Source organism: Schistocerca piceifrons, chromosome 1, assembly GCF_021461385.2.
Source record: "Schistocerca piceifrons isolate TAMUIC-IGC-003096 chromosome 1, iqSchPice1.1, whole genome shotgun sequence".
In the NCBI taxonomy this organism is placed as follows: Eukaryota; Metazoa; Arthropoda; class Insecta; order Orthoptera; family Acrididae; genus Schistocerca; species Schistocerca piceifrons.
This window is the reverse complement of record NC_060138.1, coordinates 1,170,572,470-1,170,591,638: the sequence shown is the minus strand read 5'-3', so window position 1 is coordinate 1,170,591,638 and position 19,169 is coordinate 1,170,572,470. Positions and strand designations below refer to the sequence as shown.

At 41.0% G+C, this 19,169-nt stretch overlaps 1 protein-coding gene across 1 annotated transcript in view; it reads left to right on the top strand.

The window, feature by feature from the left end:
• Positions 1 to 2,760: 2,760 nt before the first annotated feature.
• The window catches only part of LOC124778919, a 91,913-nt gene continuing 75,504 nt past the window's right edge, over positions 2,761 to 19,169 (top strand). The window contains exon 1 of the mRNA XM_047253675.1: positions 2,761 to 3,092. Coding sequence (XP_047109631.1) covers positions 2,761 to 3,092 — 332 coding nt within the window. The remainder of the gene's footprint in view (positions 3,093 to 19,169) is intronic.

Sequence of the window (19,169 nt, the reverse complement as noted above, 5' to 3'; positions counted from 1 at the left end):
CTCCTGGAAGACATAGCTTCACTGAGCCTCGGGTATGCCGTTCCAACGCCCACACAACATGGCAAAATTCCATAGGCACCAAATGGAAAAGTATTGCGACGCTAAGAAGAATTAAAGTGCCGATACGTCAAGAGCCATAGGCCCATAGCTGTGGTTGTATGTGCGCTCTGTGCCTCGCCGTCTTGCCGCCCGCCAACCACCGCATCGATACTAGCAGGTTGAAACTTTTAATACTGTATTCGTATGGATCAGAGAGTGAACTGTGTTTTTTTGGTGCAATAATAACATAAATTTTACTAGAACTTTTCCATCGTTTAATTATCCTCACAACTAATCTGGACAGGGTCCTTTCCAAACGTTGCGCAATCCGACTGTCCCGAAATGAAAATTAAAAATTGTGTTAATAATAATTATTTGCAGAACTAGCTATATTAGAATGGTGTTTAAAGAAATGTTTTGTTAATGATCCAGTAAATGAATAGTGAAGGTCTAACGCAGTCGAAAGATAACAAGTATTGATATAGTAATGAAGTTTATTATTTCGAGACAGATTTAAAGGCATTTAAAAGATCACTAAATAAGATAAAAAGAGTAGTAACTTGTATACTGGAAATCTTGAATGAATAATAACTTCAGTAATCATTTTTTTTAAATACAGCGATCACAAAAGTTTCAGGGTACCCCCCTCATTCATTTGAATTCTGAAGTGTTCTAAATTGGTTTGACCAGCAAAAGTTAAAGTCAATATAAAAGTCAAAATTTATCAGTCTTTTATCCTTATCAAAATTTAAATTATGTGTGTAGCATGAAAGAACAATTTCTAGGGTAACCTGTGCCCGATTTTATTCAGATTAATAGACAGTATAAAGTTTTGTAGTAAACATTATAGTGTAGTGTTATGTATTCATGATGTCCCATATCAGTACAGAACGTGAAACTATCAGTTCAATAGATTTTCTGGTTCTAAAATTCTACTATATTATGCAGCGTTACAACTTGTTGTTTTGCATGAATATATACCAACTTGTACAGGGAAGAAACTCAGTTAATGCCTAATTAGGTTGGTGACCGTATTATTGTCACATTGATAGCATCTTCTGGTTTGCTTTTGATCCATCCTGACGTGTAATTGCATTTCGAACTTACTTGACGGATCATTGTTATTACAGAGTGGATGTAAGTCTGATTTGCCACATTCAGGTGAATCCCGCTCACTTACCATAGCACAGGCTTTAACGAGTACTGTGTCAGGGGTTACAATTTCTTTTGGAGTGACCCTCGTATAAGTCTCTGTACAAGCTCTGATTTCTCTTGCCTGACCTACGTCGTCCTTAGGCAAAATGTATCTTACAAGGGAACGTCGCCATCGCACTCCCCTCAGATTTAGTTATAAGTTGGCACAGTGGATAGGCCTTGAAAAACTGAACACAGATCAATCGAAAAAACAGGAAGAAGTTGTGTGGAACTACGAAAAAAATAAGCAAAATATACAAACTGAGTAGTCCATGCGTAAGATATGCAACATGAAGGATAGTGTGAGCTCAGGAGCGCCGTGGTCCCGTGGTTAGCGTGAGCAGCTGCGCCACGAGAGGTCCTCGGTTCAAGTCTTTCCTTGAGTGAAAAGTTTACATTTCTTATTTTCGCAAAGTTCAGTCCGTTCGTTAATTGACGTCTCTGTTCACTGTAATAAGTTTAGTGTCTGTGTTTTGCGACCGTACCGCAAAACCGTGCGGTTAGTAGAGGAAAAGACGTGTGTCTCCAATGGGAACCGAAGACATTTGATCGCAATGTCGTAGGTCAACCCATTCCTCCACAGGAAAACACCTCTGATATATTCTATACGACATTGGTGACGGCATGTGCGTCACATGACAGGAATATGTTGTCGACCCACCTAACTTGTACACTTGGCGAATGGGTAAAAAGATTCTTCTACCTTGCCCGATTTAGGTTTTCTTGTGGATGTTATAATCACTCCCAAAAAAGCGATGAAAACATAAGAGTTTGTGACATTAACTGCAACAAATGAATGCAACAGTTTCACAGTCGCACAGTTTTCCCTGTGCTCTGTCAAAACATATGTTTTTTACGTTTTCAAATTTTTCCGTGTGTAGACCGTCAAATCCTGCATATGTCCAAGCAAATCTGAACATGTCCTGGAATTTTGGAGAGCGAAGTTGACTATGTGTGAGTGCCTGAACTTTGATAATTGACACGGACGGACAGATACTAATTGCCTGAAAATAAAAAATTAAACTTTTCACTCGAGGGAACTCTTGAACCAAGGGCCTCTCGTCCCGCAGCTGCTCACGATATCCACGGGACCACGGCGCTCATGAACTCACACTATCCTTCATGTTGCCTATCTTGTGCATGGACTACTCAGTTTGTATATTTTGCTTATTTTTTTCGTAGTTCCACACAACTTCTTCCTGTTTTCTCGAGTGATCTGTGTTCAGTTTTTCAAGGCCTATTCACTGTGCCAACTTATAACTAAGTCTGAAGGGGGTGCAATGGGAAGATTCCCTTGTTAGTGGCAATAGAGTCTTTCTGCAGTCAGCTTTAAATACCGGCTATCTTAACATTCTCAGTAGTGTTTCGTGAAAAGAAATCGTCGTCCCATTTGAGTTCACGAAGCTTCTCCATAACCCTTGCACGCTGATCGAACCTCATGGTACAAAAAAAGTCTAGCAGAAGCCTCTGAACTGCTTCGTTATCTTTCTTTAATCCGACTGGTCGTTTTCTTCGAGGTGATTTCTGATGTCGGACACCTCAGACCTGCTCGTGTCGCAGCAGTTGACCAGCCCGTGGGGCCGGCGCTGTGCGAAGCGTGCCTCGGCCGCTGCAGTCGCGCGCGCGGCGATCGCAGCGCCCCGCGCCGCCGTGGCGGGAACCGGAACCGGCGCTTCCGACGCAGCTTGCGCCGTCTCCACCGGCGCGTCGACTGCCTCCTCGAAGACATCCGCCGCCTCCGCCGCCGCCTCCAGTTCGTCAACCGCCTCCGCCATCGCCGTCGCCGTCAACGACGCCGGCGCCGGCGGGAAAATCGGGCGCGAAGACGCCGCAGTGAAGAGTAGTGGGTGGGGCTTAAAGTGAGTCGCAGCAGACGAGGGCTGGGATCTCGACTTAGGGCAACAAGTTCATTATTTCCCGCAAATATTCTCTCTGCCTCCGCTAAGAACGATGTAAGCAATTCGATTGCGTACATTTTCACTCCACGTTACACAAATTATAGCAGACAATCGTTTTGTAGTAACTTGTTCAATAAAAACGACACACAAAAAACAAGAATTGATGTTTTTTAAATTTTGTACTACTGTTAGATAATTAAGATGTAGGTCGCAAACATTAAGAGGAAGACTGGTAACTCCTTTGTGCACTACCTAAATCTACGAGGGTAATTTCAAAAGCAAGGTCTCCTAACTTTTTATAAGTACAGAACTCTGTTTGTGTGCCAGTTGGTCACACTGTTATGAAGAGCGCTTACGCGCTGTATGTAAACATGCGCACGCCATGCTGAGGCGCTCAGTCGTGGCTTGGCACCCGTTGAGAATGGAGCATATAAAATAAATAAATAAAAAATAAAATATAATATTAATTATTGTATATGTATGATAGTGATTGGTTGTAATTAATATTTGCTTATCTGGAACGTGGACGTTTAATTATTTGGTGTCAGACGCTTGACAATGGCTTTTTGGTAAATGCAATGTTATTCATAGTTGACCGTGAAATAAGACCCAAATAACCGGACTTCGTATTTAAATCGTTTCCAAAGACTGCTGCGGTAGGTGCGGACTCAAAATCCCAATATTAGAATGATTTGCCAGCCATGTCAATACGTCGTACAGAGGTGACTGTCTACTAAACATAAAAAAGTTTACACAGTTAGTTAAATCAGATATATTCAACGAATAAGCCTACAGTTAAATAATTCAGCTTACTTTCATAAATATAGAATCTTTACAGAGTAGAGTGCCTAGTGAGATTGAAACTCGCAGTGTTCTTATATAACATCAAATATGGCGGTGTGTCAGTTAATAAAATATACGTGCTTCCTGCACCAGCTATTCTACCAGATCTACTTCTTGTTAATGAAACATAAGAGTGTCGTAAATGTATTTTGTTTTATCAGCGGCATAGCACTGCAGTTCTGTGCCTTAGGCTTTATTTATTTGTCAGATTTAATTAAGATTTCGCGTTTCCGAGGAAACTCACGCACGGCATGCAAATGTGCCTTTATAAGCTCTTGTTGGATGTAACCGCCAAGTGCGAATTGCGCGCAGGTATTCTATTTTTGAACACAAAGGGCACTATGCCGATTGAAATCCGTCTTCAATTTCTGGTAGTGCGCCGCAGAATTTGAATCCGCGCCAGACGTCATGGACGTCGAAGACCCCTAAAGGTCTCTGCACCATCGCGCCGTAAGCTGTGGCGGCGCATGCCTCCTGGCCCGCTTTTAGTGTGAGTGCGCCACAGTGGAACACGTGGTTCCAACGGCCAATAGCGGCGTCCCCGATAGAGTACTTAAGCGCCTGCCTCTCGCTCAGCCAGCCAATGTGGCTTTCTACCTTCCTTCTCTGCTGATGACTAACTCCTCCGCCTCACTCATCTCCTCTCCCTCCAGCTTAACTCCCGTCGCTCCGCCCTTTTTCTCTCCCTTGACCTCGAAAAGGTCTACGACCATGTCTGGCATCCCGGTCTCCTGTTTAAACTACGCCCCTTCTATCAACTACATCCGTCTGATGGCCTCCTTCCTCTCTCACCGCCCCTCCTATGTTACCATCCATAATGCCAATTCCCACACCTTCTACCCCTCTGCAGGTGTGCCCCAGGGCTCTGTCCTCTCCCCTCTCCTCTACCTCCTGTACACGGCAGATATGCCCCAAACCCCCCCCCCCCCCCACAGTACACCTCTTGCAATATGCTGATGACACTGCATTCCTCACCCTCGCTCCTACCCTCCAACGGTCCCAACGCCTTCTCCAGAATCACCTTGACCTTTTTGCTGCATGGTGTAACCAGTGGCTCCTGAAAATCAATCCTTCCAAGACCCAGGGAATCATCGTAGGTCGTACCACTCGTTCCTTCTGGCTCCTAGATTTCTCCCTTACTGTCTGCGCCCATCCTGTCCGCCTCACCCCCACCCTCACCTACCTTGGCCTCACCATTGACCGTCACCTCACCTGGATCCCTCATCTCCGCTTCATCCAATCCAAAGCCCACAACCGCCTCCAACTCCTCAAACTCCTCTCTGGCCGGACATGGGGGTTGCACCCCTCTACCATCCTCCACATCTACAAATGATTAATCCATCCCATCCTCTGTTATGCCAGTCCTGCCTGGATATATGACCCCCACCCAAAATTCTATAAGTCCCTCCAGATCCTTGAGCGTCATGCACTCCGCCTCGCCTTCTGTATATGCCTCCCGTCCCCCACGCGGATCCTCTATGATCTCATTCCATTCCCCCATCTGTTCCTATTCCTAGAAGACATCTGCATCCTCTACACCTCCCGCCGCCTTTAACCCCCTCACCCTCTGGTTGCTCCACTCCTCTCCCATCCCCGCCCCCTGCCACGTCTTCACTGTTGTGTCCCCCCTACCCTCCATCTCTACACCCTACATCTCCTTTCCCAAGGTGGCTTCTATCAACTCCCCCTCCCGGATGATGCCCTCTCTCCCTCCATTTATCCCTCCTATCAACGCTGATCCTCACCCCCCTCCTTTCCTCCATCCTTTCCCTGGGCTCCCTCTTCCTCCCTGCTTCCATCCTGTGTTTTCTCCCCACCCAACCTCTCCCTATCTCCTTCTCCCCCCTCCCCCCTGAGTCCTTTTGTATTCCCCTAATCTGCCTTCCCAACTCCCTGGCAAATCTGCTCAGCATCCCCCACCCCTCTTATGGGTCCTCATTCTCCGTTGGCTCCTTTCCCCCTCCCCCCTTCACTTTTCCTCTCCTTCCCCCCTTTTTTATTTTCCCATCATCTGTCCAGTTTCCCCCCACCTGCTCTCGGCTGTGGTATGTCATATTTGTGCCAACTTTTTAGTGCCGTCTTTAAGTGAGTGTTCAGTGTTGTGCGTCTTTCCACAGTCTTGCGAACAGAAATCATGCTGTCGCTGGGTGTGCATTTTATATCTCTTGCGAACAGAAACCAGACTGTCGCCGTGTTTTTTAATTGTCTGTCTGTTATTTTTCTGCTTCCTGTGTATTTTCTTAGCATCATCAACCCTGTGTTTTATGTTTTAAGTTCCAGAATTTTCTGCCATTTTACCTTTAAGTCACCGATTTTATCGCCAACTGTTATTTTTTATTATCTTCATCTTTTTAAAACAAATTCTGTAGGCTGAAGAGCGGCGTAGTAAGCTGCTGCCAGCCCGCCCCCTTCAGGGGGAGTAAAGGAAAAAAAAAAAAAAAGGCTCAGCCAGCCAGTCTAATCTCGCGTACGTCTGTGGACACATCGCCTCGCGTTAGACAGCCTACTTACTTTCTTGTACTGTGTACGAGTGAACGTGTTTGTTAGGTTTCCTTATGACTCCGTTGTTCGATCTTGCTGTTGTTCGTTCTGTCGTTCGTTGGTCGTGTCCGTCCCCTCCCGTTGTGTTGTTGTTCGCGGGCCTCTCCGTGGGTCCCGCCGCGCTTTTCGTCATTTCAACCCCGCGCCTCCCTGTCACAGTTACAACAAATTGACGGAAGTGTATGGTGAGTCGTGCATGGATGTCAAAAACGTTCGTAAGTGGTGTAGAGAGTTTGCAGCTGGTCGGACCGAAATTCACGACGAACAAAGGAGCGGGAGACCGTCAGTTTCTGAGGAGACAGTGTTGGAGGTTGAGCAAAGCATGCGTGAATATCGGCGGATCACCCTGGATGATCTCTGCACGTTGGTTCCTCAGGTTTCCCGAAGCACCGCTCACAGAGTTTTAATGGAAACATTGAAATACCGGAAGGTGTGCGCAAGATGGGTGCCACGCATGCTGACTGAGGACCACATGCGGCAACGACTAGATGCTTCCCGCGCATTTCTTCACCGCCTTGCAGCCGAACAGGACAACTTCCTGGACTCAATTGTCACGGGTAACGAAACCTGGGCATACGACTTTACACCTGAGACCAAGCAACAATCACGCCAGTGGTGGCATCCTTCTTCACCAAAGCCGCGGAATTTCAAACAAACACAGTCTGCCGGTAAAGTCATGACAGCCGTTTTTTTTGGGATCGAAAAGGGGTAATCTTGGTCGACTTTATGCCCACTGGGACCACAATTAATGCTGACAGGTACTGTGAGACTGAAAAAACTCAAACGGGCTATACAGAACTGGAGAAGAGGATTGTTGAGCAAGGGCGTACACATTCTCCATGACAACTCTCGCCCACACGTCGTTCTGCAACCCATGGCTCTCCTGCAACAGTTTCAGTGGAACATAATCACCCACCAACCCTTGTAGTCCTGTCTTGGCGCCCAGTGACTATCACCTGTTCCCTAGGTTAAAAGAACACTTGGCCAGAAAGCGATTCAGCTCCGACGAAGAGGTGAAAGAAGAGGTTCATAACTTTCTGAATGGCATGGCGGCGAGCTGGTATGACATGGGCACAAAAAAACTGCCACAGCGTCTACAAAAATGCATCGACAGAAATGGTGGTTATGTCGAAAAATAGCTAAATGTTCAAGCTGTAAACTGATGTAAACCATTGTAGTAATAAACAGGTATGTACTTATTAAAAAAATAGGAGACCTTACTTTTGGGATTACCCTCGTACATCTACATTTGCATGGATACCCTGCAAATCAGACTTAAGTGCTTGGGAGAGGGTTCATTGGATCACCTTCACAATAATTCTCTGTTATCCCACTCTAGAACAGCACGTAGAAAAAAACGAACACTTCAGTCCTTCGATGCGAGCTCTGATACCCTTTATTATATGATAACCGTTTCTCCCTGTGAACGTCGGCTCAACAAAGAACACTAAAGAGCCAAAGAATCTGGTACACCTCTCAAATACTGTTTAGGGCTCCCGCGAGCACGAAGTAGTGCCGCAACACGGCGTGGCTGGGACACGACTAATGTTTGAAGTGGTTGCTTCAGGGAATTGACACCATGAATACTGCAGGGTTGTCCGCAAAACCGAAGGAGTACGAGGGGGTGGATCTCTTCTGAATAGCAGCTTGAAAGTCGTCCCAGATATGCTCAATAATGTTCATGTCTGGGGAGTTTGGTGGCCAGCGGAAGTGTTTAAACTCAGAAGAATGTTCCTGGAACCATTCTGTAGCTATTCTGGACGGGTGGGTTGCGCATTGTCCTGCTGGAATTGCCAAGGTCCGTCGAAATCCACAATGGACGTGAATGGATGCCGGTAATCAGACAGGACGCTTACGTATGTGTCACCTGTCAGAGTCGTATTTTGACATATCAGGGGTCCCGGTATCACTCTAACTGCACGCTCCCCAGTCCATTACAGAGCCTCCACCAGCTTGAACATTATGCTGTTCCATTTTGTAACACACAACAAAAACACAACTTCACTGATGACGCTCTCAAAAATCACATGATAACTGTAGAGAACTCAAACTCGGACTGAGCATCTGGGAGGGATAAACACACCGGTCTGTACAAGTAGAACAATAGGGCGTTGCCAGATCGCTTGCATTGTTGTAAGTCTCATTACTTTTCTCACACACCTCATACACAGCACTGAAAGACTTCAAGCCGTCATAAAGGCGAAGGGGAAAGAGACACCATACTAATGTCCACTGATAAAAGTGCAGATGCTTTTGAGCAATAGTGTTTATCTGGAACTACTATTAAACTACATCAATGCTGGCAACTTTGGTTGTTGTAATTATATTACTGGAAGTTTCAAGTGGATGTGACTTCCAGTTGTTACTTAGTAGCCATATGAATTTATCAGTGGTAACTTTGATGAAGAATATAGAGAAAACGCATTTTATTTCTAGTTAAGTGGCTGGTGGCTACACACATCGGAAGCGAACTGTGACCTTTGAAGTGGCCCGCTGATCATTATCAAAGTGATCATCAATTTTTTTTGCTTATATGACTTTAGAAAAGAAAGAAAGATACCAGAGAGACAGATCTTGGTAATGAAAACGAGGCTTAAGAGAAATCAGGACACCATCACAGCGTTCGTCGATCTAGAAAATCATTCAACAATATAAAATGGTGCAAGACGTTCGAAATTCTCAGAAAAGTAGGTATAGGCAATAGAGAAAGACAGGTAATGTACAATATGAATAAGAAGCAAGAAGAAACAATAAGAATGGAAGGTCAAGAACGAAGTGCTCGAAATAAAAAGGGCATAATAGGGGGATATAGTTTTTCTCGGCGTCTAAGAAGCAGAGAGGGAAATAAAATGTAGCTACAGGAGACCGCTACTGTCGCAGGTTCGAATCCTGCCTCTGGCTTGGATGTGTGTGATGTCCTTAGGTTAGTTAGATTTAAGTAGTTCTAAGTTCTAGGGGGCTGATGACCTCAGATGTTAAGTCCCATAGTGCACAGAACCATTTGAACCATTTTTTTATAGCTACAGGAGTGGAATAAAAATTGAGGGTGAAAGAATGTTAATGATAAGATTTGGTGAAGGATTGCAGTCCTCAGTAACAGCCAAGAAGTATTACAGGATATACTGAAGAATTTCTCGTGTTGTGAGTTGATTTTAAGTAATCGACATATTGGGAGATGCCAAGTCTTTATGCGTTCCCTATAATAATATGTACCTTATTTTCTGGATTTCCCGGTCGCCATCTTGTTTTCTCCTGATGTTGTGGACCTGCTATGCAGAGCCGACTAATTCGACCACTGACTCCCTTCCTGGTTGCAGAACGGTGAGGGCTATAAGAGAGCTTTTACAACTATAACGTTCCGCTTGGTACGTTACATTTAACTTAACTTTCTATTGCTTGGAGTTCATTTGATGAAAGAATATAATAGTTTCCAACTTCACAAAACTTACTGACAACTGAACTGCATACTCATAATCGGAACAAAAACACTAACTGACATACTTCACAGGTCTCTTTGACTGACTGACAAAACAACAACTCAATGACTAAATGACTTTATATATAATTTTAACAAGAAATTTCAAAATAAGCCATTATTAATTTTGTACAATTATCATGTTGCAGTTAAAATTTACGAAACGCAAAGAAACTGATGTTACAGCCGAATAAGGTGTAAAATACAATATTAATTAACATAATTTCTATAATACCATCACTAGTTTTAAATATGAAAATCGATCTGAAATTTAATTACAGTAATGTCTCTAGTATTATTTTAGTTATGTAATTAATTACAGCTTGGATTTGGTTACTAACATTCAATGACAGTACAAATCTTATGTTGCATCCAACTACATACGTAAAATTTACAAAAAAGGCCTCAAATTCTGAAAATAGGATTTTGTGATGTAAACAATTGGAGAGTTATTGAGAAATCTAATTACAAAGGATATTAGCTACAGAGGATGACATAAAAATAGATAACAAATGAAAATACATCACTTGGTAATAACTTACAAGCCGTTTCTCAAGATAATGAGGTTCTCTGTGTCAACTCACCCATCAACTGCAATTAAGGTGATTAGAGGTGCCAGCCACTTATGTCAACATTTCCACAGCCTCTTAATATTTGCCACCAAATATTTAACACTTCAATTTCTTGATTAAACATTTAACTCGGCACCTGTACATAATATTGTTAATGACAACAATCCTCTGACAATCATAATAAGATACATCCTTCCAGAACATTTGTATGCTATCACAGTGAATATCAGGTGTTTTAGCAAATTGGAGAGAATGATATATAGAAAGATGTACATAAAAGTCCCTACGAAGCACAAACTCATCCAACAGCCACCCAACCAGATGCATACAAAAAAGATTGTATCAGTCTCTTCACTAGTGTCTTGGGGAAGACTGTACCGATACGAACCCCCCCACCCCCACCCCCTCCTCCCAGCCACTCATACAAGTATTACTTATATGAATGGCTGCTCAATATATATACACAATCCAAAAAATCAAAAATATTTTCTTTTCTTAGCTGTTACTCCAGTCAATGGTTCATATTGCACATCTTGGGGAATTGGCCGCTCACAATCATCAGTCCTTTTGTGCTGTCCATCTTGTGTCTGCAACCCCTCTTTTTCTGGCAGTCTCTATGCTGCAATAGCACGGTCCACTATCAGTTTTACTGTTTTTAATTTTTTCATCCAGGTCAGGTGAGGATCTTGGATACAGTTCTCTAGGTAGGAACAGGGATGAACTCTTTACTCAAGGTACTCATGCAGGTTACAATTAAGGTCACATCAGGTATAAATATGTCAAAATCGTTCACATAATATCCTATACTATTAGCATATTTATAAACAAAATCACACAAAAACAAGCATCTCTAAACTGCAAAGATTTAGCAGTATACAGATTAAAGTCAATGAACAAAGTGAATTTCTAAATGTATCGTTTCCTTTTGATTAATATTTCAGTATATTCCACTATACAGTATATTTGACCCCACAGATCTCATTTAACTCGTTATCATATCAAACATGAACTCACACACTGTTCATCATCACACCATCTTGTAATAACAAAATGTCTTTTGCCACATTGCAACTAGTCCATTTAGTAACAAGTATACATCTTTAACATTGTCCATTAATATATCTCATTAACTAATTCATAAAATCATGACCATGCCTGTAATTCTCAAAGAACCACCCACAAAATCAAATACACGCTCTACAGAGTATAACTACACATCTTCTTAGATCTTTTAGATACATTTGAGTGTCCCACAATGTCTGAAACTCTCGTGTACATACTTTATCAATACTTCAGTATACTGCTCTGGCCACACGATCTCAAAGTATCACTGTCTGCACTGTATCTTCTGAAAAGTATACCCTTGTGCACTTTATAGCACCATTCTACTTTCTCATATCCTCTCTTACCCAGATAACGTTTAACTAACTTCTAGTTGGAATCATGGCTCTGATATCTACAGATGTCATTACAAATTTTCCTCATTTCATTCTCATGTTTCACCCCTTTTAGATACATAATCCGATATTCCCTTTCACACTCATCACTGTTATTTTCAGCTTCGCCTCCCATTATCAATCTTGATAGAGCATCAGCAATTAGTTTTTCTTCATCTTTTATATACTTTACTGTATAGTTGAACTGCTAGAAGGAAAAGTGCCCACCTCGGTATCCTGCTGTGATGCAAAGTACACTCTTGTATGTAGATCAAAGCCTAATAGTCTGTGTATACCACTGCTTGTGGTCCTAATAAGTAATTCTTGAATTTGGTGAAAGCCCAATAGACTGTTAACAATACTTTTTTTTGGTGATGGTATATGATTTCTCATGTTTTTGTAAAGTTCTACTGGCAAAAGATATTGATTTATGCTCAATCACACCATCTACAATCTTCTCTTGGAACAAATGAGCTCCCACTCCATAGTCACAGCAGTCAGTCATAATGAAAAACGGCTCTGTAAGATCAGGTCTGTATAACATTTTACTATTGCAAATCTGTTTCTTGATGTTGCCAAATGCTTCCTGACAATTCCTGTCCCATACCCAAATGGTGTTCTTCTTCAACAAGTTGTTCAAACATGGTGCATTTAAAGCTTGATTGCTGACTATCTGCTGGTAGTAGCCACAAATTCCATAGAACGATTTAAGTTGTTTCTTAGTCTTGTGCGCAGGAAACATTGCAATGGCTTCAAGTTTTTCTTCATCAGGTAAGATCATTTCTTCTGAGATGGTGGTATGGCCTAAAATTTTGAGCTGTTTAACTCCGAATTTGTACTTCTCTAGTTTTGATGACATGCATCCCTGTCGCAATCTGTAACACACTTCAGCCAACAAGCGTATATATTCTTCCCAACTCTTTTCTGTTACAAGTATGTCATCAACATAAAACGTTAGTTTGCTTAACAGTTCTTTTCCTAGAACAAACCCCAATGCCCCGATAAATTCTACAACTGATACATTAAGGTCAAATGGTGCAACACAACAGCAATAACGTCTTTCTCCATACAAAAATGCAGTATATTTTCTAGACCGAATCTCAAATGGTACCTGATTGAAACCTGCTGTTAAGTCTAAACAAAACATGTACTTAATATGTTCAAACTTATGTAATAACTTGTCTATGTTCTCAGGGTGGCCGGCCGTGATGGTCTAGCGGTTCTAGACGCGCAGTCCGGAACCACACGACTGCTACGGTCGCAGGTTCGAATCCTGCTTCGGGCATGGATGTGTGTGATGTCCTTAGGTTAGTTAGGTTTAACTAGTTCTAAGTTCTAGGGGACTAATGACCTCAGCAGTTGAGTCCCATAGTGCTCAGAGCCATTGGAACCATTCTCAGGGTGATCAGCTCCCCTCTCAAGGTATTTGTTTGAATGTCCTGAATTGAGCTCAGTCTTACCCTACCATCACGTTTGGAAACTACCACCAATGGGTTATTGTATGCACTATTGCACCGTTCAATTACTTCCAACTCTTCCATCTTTTGTAGTTCTTTGTCCACAGATTTTCTTTTTGAGATGGGTACTCCATATTGTTTGATGAAAAATGGTTTGTGAGGTTTTAGATTAAGTCTACATTCATAGTTTTTTACTTTTCCAGATTTTTCACTAAGCACATCTTTGTATTCCCACAACAAACTACCTTATTGATCAGTCTGTTCTTTATCTAGACTTCTAGCTTCTTTTAGTTTGGTGGCCATTAATTCAGCATATTTGTCTTCACTGCATTCTTCTTCATTGTTTTCCTTGTTAACATCAATCTTTTCATTTGCACAAATCACTCTTCTCATTTGAAAATTATTCTCTAAGCAATTTTTAATGATTAGTTCAGTCACATGAGTTACATCTGTCTTCGGGTTGGTAAGCCTTAACTTTCTGTTATTCCAGTCAAAATCTGCATTTACTCCTTGTATCCAATTCATTCTGAACAAAATATTTTCATTGAGGTCGGGTACTACAAAACATCCTTGGTTCTACTGTACATCATTAATGGTGAAAGATATTAAGGTTTGCCTGTTTGCATCTTTGCTGTGTCTACCAGTTGCTCCCTTAATTTTGATTCTAATAAAGGGATAGCACTGTGTCTTGTCTGGTTTCTAAATTTTTCATAAATGACACAAACAGGACTACCCATGTCTAAGAAGCAAGCTCCCTCATAGCTTGCAACTTTTGTATGTATATACCATTTTTTCCTGCACAATTTCTCTTACTTGTTTGAATTTTACTTAGAGGTACATCAGATGATTGCTTGATGTCATGTCCCTCTTTTATACGCTATCTAATTTATTACAGATGCTAATACTTCTATCTTCCACACTTTCATTCATACTTTTACAGAATTTACTGTCAAACTGTAATTTGCTAATCTGATGTGCTCTTCTTACGTTAATTCTGACATTTCCACTCCAATATCTTCGATTTCTCTGTTTTGTGTAATTATTTTCAATGTCTCTAGGCTGGAGGTGTTTAGCCTGATTTCGGTATTGATTTCTCGCCCCAAACTGACAGGCTTCCAATGAGGCATCTGTCAGTTTAAATTGCCTTGTCTTGATTGGTGGTTATCTAATTGTCTGTTACTATTCTCCCAAGGTCTCTCCCTGGTGTCATGTTCTCTGTTTCCATTCCCATTACTATGGCTGATCCATTTGTTATCACTTCTGTTGTAACCACTATTATTATTCTGATTTCATTATCATTCATGCCTTGATTCTTGCTCTGATTTCACCTCCCCAGATGGTTGATTGCCAAATCTGCCATTATTTAACCTCACATTTCTCTCAAAGGCTGTATCCAACTTATCTGTACATCTCAAGACCTGATCTACAGAGTCATCTGGTCCATAAACCAACTCCCACTGTACTCTTTTCGGTAATCTAATTTTTAATGTGTCTGTTTGTATTAATTCATCAAAAGGTTTGTCAAAGTGTACTAATTTCCTCAATTGGCTTTCGCAAAAACACTTCAAGATACCATCACCTTCCCTTTACATTCGACCATTCGAAAACTCACTTTTAATCCTAGCTACCTCATATTCTGACCAAAACTTATTTCAGAACTTTCTTTCAAATTCATCATATGACATAGTAGAGTTTACATTCTGTTTGGCCCATGAGACTGCCTCCCCGACCAAAAATCACTTAACAAATTTAATTTTAACATTGTCTGTCATGTCATTACCAAAATTAGGCTGACAATGCTGTAAAAAATCAACAGAATGCAATTTCCCATCTCCTGGAAAGCATTTTAAAGGTATACCACCCCATATACAATTAATATTGCTAACAAAATTTCTTTGGGCTACACCCTCTTGCCATTCTACAACTTTATTACTTAAATCTACAACATTATTTTTATACAAATCTATTTTTTCATCACATTTTAGTTCTACATTCCTCATTTGATTAGAAATGTTTTAACTCAGAGTTCCTTTTATACGTTTCTACTTTTCCTTCTAAGATTCTCCTCGTCTGAACAGCCTTTGCTCTTAAGTTTAGAATTTTCTACTTCAACATGTTTATCTAGTTTCTCAAATCTTCCCGCTTTTTGGAAAATTCTTGTGTGAAATTTGTTTCTAATATCTCTAACCTTCTTCTATTGCTCCTACACGAGTATTGAGTTCACCCTGCCCTGTCTCAACAGTACTTTTTAGTGGTGCCAAACCATCCTGGATTTCCCTTATCTTACTAGTATCCTGCCTAATGTGTCCCATCTGTTCCTTCACTTCTTGCCTAATGTGTCCCATCTGTTCCTTCACTTCTTACCTCATCTGTCCCATTTGTTCCTTCTATTCTTTCATAGGCTGCATTAATAACATAAACAATTCATCTCCACCTACTCTTCCCTGTGCAATTGGAGTACTTGTGGAAACATTTTCACTGGAACCATCTCCACCAAAACTTTGATCTACACTTGTACTACTGTTGGACGATAGTTCACTGATACTAGGTCCAAAGTGTTTTCAGCAGATTCATTGCCTATACACTTTTCATAGTCTAGTTGTTGATGATACAAATAAAACACATAACACTATTTAAAATTAGAAAATTAAAAGCACAGTTACTCATCTGAATTCGAGCGGCGCAGTCCAGAGAATTTGGTGAATTATCATCATGTAATGATATTCAATAAATGATTTGCGATCTTCCCATAGCAAGTGATGATTGTTTTCCTTTAGTCTTACCGCAGACTGTCACCACAAACAATTTTCTGTTCAAAAGTTGTCGTTTATCTCTTATATAGCCTGCAACAAACACTCATTAAACACAGTTCCAATTTCAATCACCAAATCCCAACTCAACTTCGCCAAATACAATGTTCCGCTCGGAATGTTACATTTAACTCAACTTTCTATTGCCTGGATTTAATTTCATGAAAGAATATATCAGTTCCCAACTTCACAATATTTATTGACAACTGAACTACATACTCGTCATGTTAACAAAAACACTGACTGACATACTTCACAGATCTCTTTGACTGACTGACAAAACAACAGCTCAATAACCGACTGACTTTATATGACATTTTAACAAGAAATTCCAAAATAACCCACTATTAATTTTGTACAATTTTCATGTTACAATTAAAATTTACGAAACATAAAGAAACTGATGTTACAGCCAAATAAGGTATAAAATACAATATTAATTAACATAATTTTTATAGTATCATCACTACAATAATGTCTCTTGTATAATTTTAGTTATGTAATTAATTATAGCTCCCCCCATGAACCCTGGACCTTGTCATTGGTGGGGAGTCTTGTGTGCCTCAGCCATACAGATGGCCATACCGTAGGTGCAACCACAATGGAGGGGTATCTGTTGAGAGGCCAGACAAACGTCTGGTTCCTGAAGAGGGGCAGCAGCCTTTTCAGTAGTTGCAGGGGCAACAGTCTGGATGATTGACTGATCTGGCCTTGTAACACTAACCAAAACAGCCTTGCTGTACTGCTACTGCGTATGGCTGAAAGCAAGGGGAAACTACAGCCGTAATTTTTCCCGTGGGCATGCAGCTTTACTGTATGGTTAAATGATGACGGTGTCCTCTTGGGTAAAATATTCCAGAGGTAAAATAGTCCCTCATTCGGATCTTCGGACGAGGACTATTCAGGAGGACGTTGTTATCAGGAGAGAGAAAACTGGCGTCCTACGGATTGGAGTGTGGAATGTCAGATCCCTTAATCGTGCAGGTAGGTTGGAAAATTTAAAAAGGGAAATGGATAGGTTAAAGTTAGATATAGTGGGAATTAGTGAAGTTTGGTGGCAGGAGGAACATGACTTTTGGTCAGGTGGATACAGGGTTATAAATACAAATTCAAATAGGTGTAATGCAGGTGTAGGTTTAATAATGAATAAAAAAATAGGAGTGCAGGTAAGCTACTACAAACAGCATAGTGAACGCATTATTGTGGCCAAGATAGACACGAAGCCCACACCTACTACAGTAGTACAAGTTTATATGACAACTAGCTCTACAGACGATGAAGAAATTGATGAAATGTATGATGAGATAAAAGAAATTATTCAGGTAGTGAAGGGAGTAAGGGGTAAGACAGATACTGCCTACAGAAAAATTAAAGAGACCTTTGGCGAAAAGAGAACCACTTGTGTGAATATCAAGAACTCAGATGGAAACCCAGTTCTAAGCAAAGAAGGGAAAGCAGAAAGGTGGATGGAGTATATAGAGGGTCTATACAAGGGCGATGTACTTGAGGACAATATTATGGAAATAGATGAGGATGTAGATGAAGATGAAATGGGAGATATGATACTGCGTGAAGATTTGACAAAGCACTGAAAGACCTGAGTCAAAACAAGGCCCCGGGAGTAGACAACATTCCATTAGAGCTACTGGCGGCCTTGGGAGAACCAGTGATGACAAAACTCTACCATCTGGTCCGCAAGATGTATGAGACAGGCGGTATACCCTCAGACTACAAGAATAATATAATAATTCCAATCCCAAAGAAAGCAGGTGTTGACAGATGTGAAAATTACCGAACCATCAGTTTAATAAGTCACAGCTGAAAATACTAACGCGAATTCCTTACAGACAAATGGAAAAACTGGTAGAAGTCGACCTCAGGGAAGATCAGTTTGGATTCCGTAGAAATGTTGAAACAAGTGAGGCAATACTGACCTTACACCTTATCGTAGAAGAAAGATTAAGGAAAGGCAAACCTTTGTTTCTAGCATTTGTAGACTTAGAGAAAGCTTTCGACAATGTTGACTGGTACACTCTCTTTCAAATTCTAAAGGTGGCAGGGGTAAAATACAGGGAGTGAAAGGCTATTTACAATTTGTACAGAAATCAGATGGCAGTTATATGAGTCAAGGGGCATTGTAACGTCCCTTAGCAAAAGACATATTTTGTAGTAAAGAGAAAATATTGTGCATCGTATTCTGTTATTGTATGGAATTATGTATTTTTTTTTATTATTATTTATTTTAGATAATATCTGGGTCGGCGAGTACTGAAACCGCACAGACGATAAATATCATACAAAGATGAAAAAATATCACTAGTATAAATAATACAGAACGAACATTAATTTCTTTGTCTTCCTCTTGGAGTTACGGGAGTAAGATAACCTGTGTCGCAGTTGTACACGCTAACGTAGTCTTCTTTTGTCATGGTTAATCGATGTACGCCATTACGTACTCATTTTTAAAAAAAGGTGTGTATTGTAGATAAGTTAACATATTTGAATGTTTTGAATAGAGTTATTTAATGAAACCTTGCATTATTATTTGTAGTAGCTTGCTTAAAATATTATCCCATCCTTTTAAGACATTTTCAGTTATTTAAATATTATCCGTGGTGCAGAGCTGCGCTACGAACGAACAAGCCGCTGCTGCGGCGCATTCAAACTGTATTATAAGAAATCGATCATACCGCAAAGAAGCGGGAAGGTAATAGTGAAATAAAATCATCTCTTTCAGCTTCCGGACTTGCAGAGCAGAGCAGCAGATTTTATGATGTGTTTTGCAGGTTGACGCGGGCTGCTGATAATATATTGCTAACAGTACAAAAGAGATAATTTACCTTCATAACATAATAGGAATTTTGCTGTGCTTAGTTCTGGTCTGGCAAACCTTGTAGTGAAAAC